Here is an 8,171-nt window from a genome sequence, read left to right as displayed (position 1 = left end):
CAACATGGAGAGGGTCCAGAGGAGGGCCACTCGCATGATCAGGGGGCAGCAGGGCAGGCCCTATGAGGAGAGGCTACGGGACTCGAACCTGTTCAGCCTCCATAAGGGAAGGCTGAGGCAGGATCTAGTGGCCTGTTACAAACTAGTCAGAGGGGACCAGCAGGCATTGAGGGAGTCCCTGTTCCCCCAAGCAGCACCAGGAGTGACTAGAAATAATGGTCACAAGCTGGCAGAGGGTAAATTCAGATTAGACATCAGGAGGCGCTGCTTCACGGTCAGGGTGGCTAGGATCTGGAACCAACTTCCAAGCGAAGTGGTGCAGGCTCCTACTCCGGGGGTCTTTAAGACAAGGCTTGACAATCACATGTAGGATGATCTAGTTGGGGATGGTCCTGCTCTGAGCAGGGAGTTGCCTTTGCTCCACTAGACACTCCCACACCTCAGGCTGCTGAACAGGAACTACTAGCTAGGCTTTGGCCTAGCTGTTTGTAAGGGCCTGGCCCTGCCCCTTTTTGGTCATGTGACCAGCCTGGTTGCCCCAGCAACCCACATCTGTGCTGCTTCAGGGAGCTTCAGCAGCCCTATTCCTACTGCTAGTAGCAGGCACCCTGGTGCCCTGCTACACAGTGATTCAGCTATAGACACAGCTGTAAATGTTTTTTCTACGTACTTCAAGGTACCAGGTGCAACTTGTAAACACTGAGATGCTGGGGCAGATGGAGCATTCCACAGAAGCATGGAGGTCTCCCCATGTGCTCGGCAGTGAACCCAGAAATGGACCAGAAGTACTTCTCATCTCATCTGCCTTGTTGCTCAGTCATGAGTTTTACATCTCTATGGGTTTGCATTGGACAGTTCTTTTGATATTACTGAAGGCTGCCTTCTTAGATGTTGAAGTGCTGTCTTCTAAGCAGGTCATTTCTCATTCAATAGTTTCCCTATGTCAGTATCATTTTCATCAAGCCAATCTGGATATTTACATATGGTGTGACTGAGAGTACTGGATGCAGCTGAGTAGACAGATTTTCTGAAGGATGCCTCGATGTTATTGGAGTTTACACTAATTTACACTACAGTAGTGTTACTACTTGGCTGCACAGTTCTTTGACAAATGCCTGTTTCACATTCTCCTGTTTCAATTTGGAGACACTGAGCGTTTGGGTGCTTTTTTGCATTGTGGTTGTCAACTAGGATGTATCTTGATATTCAGCTTGGAAACTATAAAGCCTGTGGTCAGTCCAGCATTCTGCACTTCTCATGGCCTTTGTGACTGACATCCTCTCTCTTCTCCTGATGATGATGTAATCCATGAGATGCCAATGCTTTGAGTGCAGGTGTATCCAAGACATCTCATTGTGGTTTGGCGGCAGAAGACTGTGTTAGTGATGACAAGGTGATGTTCGGTGCATTTCCTCAGCAGGAGAAGCCCATTGCTGTCTTATTTCCCAATGCCATTCAAGCCACAATGGTATGTTAGGGCTAGAAACCATATTGGAGAGGTTCTAGGACAAAACTGCAGGAGAGGAATTCCACAACTGTAGATGGTATAAATGCAATGAGCATTATATCTAAACATAAAATAAATAACGGAGTTGAGGACAGACAGGTAAGTGGGGCTAGAAGGGTTTCCTTTGCTTTAAGATGGGAGAGGTTAAAGTCTTCTTGTATGATGAAGGGCAAGTGAAAAGCTAAATGGAAGAAGTAGGGAAGGAGATGGCATGGGGTCACTGGGTTAAGGGAATGAACTAGAGAAGGAAAGAGCCAAAAAAAACCCTCTATATTTTTGACAGGAAGAAAGAAGAGGAGGCAAGCTGAGGAAGGAGGGAAGGCATTCTTATATTTTTGTCAGTGAAAGAAAGCACCAAGATCTTGTGCAAGTAGAGCAATGGAGGTTGAGAGAGTTTGAGGAAGTTGGTGGGTCGAAGATTCCCATAACTGGGAGAAGTACTGAGATGTTCTGTAGTGCAAGAGCACCAGCAGCAAGTGGATGATAGCACTGAGGCAGGGCAGGCAGTTGGCAGGCTGCCACAGAAGAGAGGGACAAAATGTTGAAGAGGAGGATTGCAAAGCATGAAGAAAAGGGGCAGAAAAAAGGGAAGAGAAGGACAGGCAAGAAAGTGTCAGTGCAGGTGGACTAATTCTTTGGTATGACAAAAATGGTGTCTGTCTTTATGCACTTTGGCGTTTTCGTCAATTCTGGAGCTCCTGGCCATCATTCACTACTTGGAAGTGGCTCTTGTGGATCCCTGGCCTGGAAGCGACCAGGCCGCAGAGGGGTCTGGAGTGTGGAGACACGGAGCGCGTCTAGAACCGGGAACAGGGACGAGAACTAGACCGCCGCGGCGCGGAGGGGGCCTAGAGCAGGACGCGCTCGCTCAGCCTCGGGGAGACGCGAGCACAGCGCTCCGCGAGTCCTATGCACCGAGGGGCCGCATTTTCTCCCGGATGAGCGAGGGGGCGGGGGGAAGCACGCCTGGTGCAAGGAGGAGACGTGTAGTGACCGGGGGGCGATTGTCAAGGGGCCAGTGCCACTCAAGCCTGCTTGACTGGGGCGCGCGTGCAGCGGCGCCAGGGAGCGCCCCATACTAGGCGCCCGACCCCCCCCCTCCGCCGCGGCTGCGTCCAGCTCCCCAGCCCCTTGCAGCCGGCAAGGGCGTGGCCAGACGCGGGGCGTGGCCGCGGGGGGCGCGGTGCACGCCGGGAGGGGCTGTAAGCGCCCGCCACGCGGCCTGCCTTCCCGGCCCGCGACCTTTCACCCGGCAGCGCTCGGCCGCGCGACGCGGAAGTGCGATGGCGGCGGCGGAGGAAGCAGGAGGCGCCCCGGGATCCGCGTCCTCCGCCCAACGCAGGTTGCGCGTCCTCTCCGGCCACCTGCGGGGCTCCCGCGAGGCGCCCGTACTCCTGTCCGCCAGCCCGTGCGGGGCGCAGGGCGCAGCCGGGCTCCCGGGCCCTGCCACCATCCCCAAGAGGCGGTGAGCGCGGCGGCCGGCGGGAGTCCCCGCGGGGGGGAGCTCGGGCAGCCCGGGGCCGGGGGGCAGGCGGAGATCTGTGCGGGCTCCTGGGAGACTTGGGAGGGAGCGCAGGTTTCCGTCTGGGCAGGGAGGGCGCTGTAGCAGGGCTGTGCTGGACTGGGAGGCGCCGTCTCGTTCCCGCCCTGGGGGAAGTGAAGTTTCAAGCTGGAAGCAGGTGAGGGAAGAAGGGGCTGAGCTGTGCCGGCTGTGCCCTTCTCAGCAGCAAATCTGCTTGTCGACCCTTGTCCTCGCCCACTGATGTGGCAGGACAGCTGTCATTGCCTTCTCCCGGGGCTGGAGGGCCTGGTCCTCTGCACTTCAGGAGTTCCCACGCAGGGTCAGACCCCTCTGGCCCTGCGAGCGCCTTTCCTGGGGAGTCTCTGTAGGCAGGGGAAGCTGGGGCTTCTCCACTTACATCCTGGAGATCCCAGGGCGACCTTGGCTCTTGCTTTTGGAGATGTGTCCCCTGAGATCCCCAGAGGGAAAGCCGAGCAGGTGTTGCTAGGGCTTGAGAGGCTTGATCCTCAATGGGAATTCCTGGGGTAAGCAGCCTCAGGTCCCTGGGTGCCTGTCTTGGGTAGCTGGAGAGTGCAGGTTGCTCGGGGCTGTCCACACTCTTGCACCATAAAGCAAACAGCTGCTAGATTGTAACAAATTGATGCCACCTTTCCCGGAGCCACACCTGTGGCACAACAAGGGTGTCTGCTCATCCTTTGTGCCACTGTAAAAAGTTACAGTGACTCAAAGGCAACATCTGCTTCCACCTGGTTGCTAAATGCAGCAATTGAGCATCAGACTGACAGATGAGTTGGGGACTTGGTTAATGCTTGTGAAACACTTTGAGATCAGCAGTGTTTGGGATGCCCATGGAGAAGTTGGGATGCCACCCTGTTGATCTGTGTGCATCAGAGGCTGGAGTTCTTTGAAATCTTCATCTGATGCTATGGAAACTTCTGCAAATGGCTTTAGGCACTGCTTGAAGTATTTTGGGGTTATCTAGGTTTTGTTGGCTCTTTTTGCTGGGATCTTGCTTACAAAAATATTCTCCGATCTAGTGTTTAAGAATAAGAAATAGTTGATATGACATAGCAGGCTGGGTCAAGGAGATAAGTTCGCTTCCTTAAAGTCTCGATAATGCTTGCTTTCATTTGTCTGTGGGCTTGTTTATCTGGCTCTGTGCTGAGCCCAGAAGTTCTTTTGGGAAGTGCACCCCACCCTCTCCTCTCTCAGCATGTATTAAATACCTAAAATGGGGTGATATAGCCAGCCTAGAGGGACCTTATAGTGTGCACCCCACTGTTGGCTTTAGGCTCTGTCTTGGACTGATTTAACTTTATTTGCTTATGGTCATATCTGGGTTTTGGTACACCATGAGCTAGACCAAGTGGGTGGGATCACAATTTAGTGTGGAGATGCTGTAGATAACCCTATAGTTGCAATACATTGTAGAATGTACGAACCTGATGTAAACTTGGGTGACTTATCAACTTGGCTGTAGTCTACATTAGAGAGTTTTGGCAAGCAGAGCTCAAGTTCTGCTTACAAAAAAATTGAGCTTTTTTGACACTCAAAATTTCTCTGTGGTGTGAGAGGCTTCCTTCCTGCTGGCAGCTTACAGCACTTCTGCAAAGGAAAGTGATGTGTCTGGTAACTGGGAACATACCATCTCACAGTGCGTTTTGCACTCCGGTGATCTAGCTGCTGTAGCGCAGTTGCTCAAAAGCTTTGACAGCAAGTGGATATGCATGTGTGCTGGTAGTCTTGGTGGTGGCGGCTGATGTTTGTTGCCAGAATTTCTCTTGGCAGAGAATAAGTATAGGTAACATTGCATGAGAATAAGATAGAGCAGTGCTTTGAGATCCTCTCAAGTGACTTGAGGTGTGCCATGCAAACATGATTCACAAGGTAAGCCCACAGATTTCAGCTATGAATTAATAGTGTCAATAGCCTTCTGACCTGTTTTGGTCCTTTACTTCTTTGCAGGAGAGGAATTTCTCTATTATTTTTCTGTAGTCAAAAAAGAGTAGAAATTACAAACTTACATTTTCCAAGAGTTGCCTTAAGTAGAAAAGAGAGTGCCTCAAATCTAAGAAGGTTGAGAACCGCTGAGTTAGAGGTTTGGTACTTGGACTACAATTATCTGTCTTCACATTAATGATATATGGTGATGTTGTTTTAATTGCACTCTATTTTTATGCCTCCAGGAGGTGACTGTTGACCTAAGACAGAGCATCCTGGTAGAGCAGGTTTCCTTTCCTAGGCTGCCTACTGTAGGATTAGAAGGCTGGAGGAGAAAATAACATTTCCCTTGTTGTTCTCTAAGCATTTCATTTACTTTGTTCTTAGAACGTATGGACAAGTCTTGCCCAGCTTCTCACTATCATAAAAATGGCAGCCATTCCATGCCTTGAGAGCATAAATATATTTGCATAAAATACATTTACTGGCAAGGATGAGTTGCACATCTAACTTCAAAAAGAAGTTGGAGTCTTGGGCAAGAATTATTTCAGTTGAGACTAAGGAGTGGAAGCCAGAGAAATCCTGGGCAGCGATTGTATTAGGAGCATTCAGGCATACCTGATACCTGGATTTGCTTACCATTTGATACATGGCTGTTTTCAATGCAGCAAGGACCACAGTTGTTAAAGGAATTGGGCATCACAGTTCAACAGGCTTGTATAGGGCAGTGGTGCTCAAAATACTACCATTCAACTCCAGTTTGCTGCACGTAGGGTCAGATCTGGCCTGTAGACTGACTGTGCCCCACTCATCTGACCTGTGTGCTGGAAAGGTTAGGAGCTACATTTCCATTTTGTATCCTTTCAGCATATGCTGCCCTAATCAATTCTTTCCTCCTGTGCCTATGAAATATTTGCTTATTCTCGTAAATCAATGTTTAGCCATTGTTCCTGGCATTCATGGAAGTGTTGGTTCTGTAAAGAATCAGGTCTTTGCTTTGGTGGCTGTATGTGATGCCTATAGCTTTTTCACCCATGCACTTTCAGTGCATCTTTAGTTTCCTTCTTGGCTTCCATTATTTGAACAGTTTCAGACCCTTGCTATTTTAGCTATTTAGCATTTCCTTGTTGCAGAAACATGACTTCAGTGCTTAGTTGAAGATTGGGTTAACTCAATGCGACTGTTTAAATATGTGCTTTTTTTTTGTCTAACCTGGCAGTGGACAAATATAAAACAAATGGCTTGTTTTGTTATAATCATTTTGTCAGATGAAAAAGGATTTGTTTTAATTGAAATCCTCCTAAGTACTTCCTTGAGTTGTAACTTCTCTATAAAGTAGATGTTGGGACTGTGATTCATGTCTTTGCCCAAGATTAGACTGCTATAGTGTGGTCTTTGTCTGGGTATGCTGCAAATCAATTTGGAAACTGTGAAGGTAGTACAGAATTGCAGTAGCTTTCTGAAGTGTTTTTAATGCAAACCCAGCACCAGTGCTCCACATTTTATGCTGACTCCTAGATAGTGTTTAAGCTGTTGGTTTTGAATGATAACGTTTGGAGTGACATGGGACTTCCTACCTTGGACACCTGTTTGTATTGCTGTAATTGAAATAGGTGTAAGGCCCTTGAGCTAGAGTTTTAGGTGGAGTCTCTAGGGGCTCTTTGAGTGTTAAGCTTTATTCTTCTCACAGTCTTCCTCTGGAGTCTCAAATAGCCTCAGACATTTGGGTATTAGAAAATTCTCTGTTAGGTACCTTTTTAAGTAAAAACTGGCCTGGAGGGTTGCATCTTTTGTGAATCTTGATGTTAAATGAGAGCTATTGAAGAGAATCCTTGCAACTGATTGTATGCAAGAATCAAAGTTGGTAGGGTGCTAGTCAGGCTTTTAGATTGGCCTGTCCAGATCTGCAAAGGTTCAGAAACCATGTTACTTAATGGAAGGAAATATAATTATAGGAAACCTAGAGCTGGAAGGGACCAGCCTGGTGGACAGTGTCTGTGCTTGGTTCCTAGGCTCCAGAGCTGCATAAAAATTGAGCATGCCATCATGAGAGAGCAGTGCTGATGCTTGTACCCTCTCTTTCTATCATTGAGTTCAGCTATAGGGGAAAGGAGGGGATGAATGGCAGGAGCATTCACCTGCGCTGACTTGCTGGTGACAGGCTGTTCATACTGCCTTCATGGGCTGCATCTGACCTGGAGGTTGAGCACCACTGATCTAACTTCCTCTCAGACTTCCAATGATGGAGATTCTGCAACCTTTTTGGGTAGTCTGCTCTAATGTTAACTACCCTTACTTGGAGTGAGAAAATTCTTCTTGCTGTCCAACCTAAATTTCTCTTGTTGCAGTTGATGACCCGTGCTCCTTAGGCTACTTTTAGGGAATTGGACAGCTCCATCCTCTGTAACTACCCTTCAGGTATTTGAAGATGTCCCAGGGATGCAGGGTCGACCAAGGGAGAAGCCTCGTCCAGAGGTAGACCCCCAGCTGAAAGTAAAAGAAGAAAAAAAACACTTACCTGTTGTAGGGGTCCAGAAAAGCGAGGAGGCATGCCAAGGAAAATTGTCCGAGCTTTTTATCAGCCGTGCCTATCTCTAGCTGGAGCTGGGTGACGTCATGAAGAGGTATCACCTGGCAAAGATAAAAACCAGCCCTGAGAGCGCGGGAGAGAGGATGCAGAGTGCTGGAGGAGTGGCGGGGAACTGCCGAGCAGAGTGTGTGCAGCCACTGCGGCTGGCAGCAGCAGAAGCTGTGAGTGATCTCTGCGCCGGGGAAGACTGGTAGAGATCAAAAGGGCCAGCAGTGGCAATGGCCATAGGTGGCGTGGGAGATACCCGTGCCAGGGAAGACTGGCGGGGATCAGAGGAGCTGGCAAGGGAGCACCGGCCGGAGGTGGTGGGTGCCGCGACCCTAGGGAGGAGGCAGATCCCAAAGGGGATAAGAGAAACCCCAGCTGGGGTGAAGGCGTGGGTCCCAATTCGGGGACACATTAGTCTAGGGGCAATAGGGGTGAAGGGGGCATGGGATTCTCCCCGCGGTTGCCCCTCTTCGTTTCTCATCTTCGTCTCTTTCCTGTTGCGCTTCTTGTCATTATCCAAAACAGATCTTACGATGATAGGCTGAGAGACATGGGACTCTTTAGCCTGGAAAAGCGTAGGCTCAGGGGTGATCTGATGGCCACCTATAAGTTTATCAGGGGTG

At 49.5% G+C, this 8,171-nt stretch overlaps 1 protein-coding gene across 1 annotated transcript in view; it reads left to right on the top strand.

Annotated features, from left to right (window-relative positions):
- Window positions 1-2,733: 2,733 nt before the first annotated feature.
- The window catches only part of AGPS (alkylglycerone phosphate synthase), a 129,096-nt gene continuing 123,658 nt past the window's right edge, over window positions 2,734-8,171 (top strand). The window contains exon 1 of the mRNA XM_019554267.1: window positions 2,734-2,972. Coding sequence (XP_019409812.1) covers window positions 2,791-2,972 — 182 coding nt within the window. The 5' untranslated portion in view covers window positions 2,734-2,790. The remainder of the gene's footprint in view (window positions 2,973-8,171) is intronic.

This window comes from Crocodylus porosus, unplaced genomic scaffold, assembly GCF_001723895.1.
Source record: "Crocodylus porosus isolate Cpor-Errol unplaced genomic scaffold, CroPor_comp1, whole genome shotgun sequence".
Classification (NCBI taxonomy): Eukaryota; Metazoa; Chordata; order Crocodylia; family Crocodylidae; genus Crocodylus; species Crocodylus porosus.
This window is presented reverse-complemented; position numbering and strand designations above follow the sequence as displayed.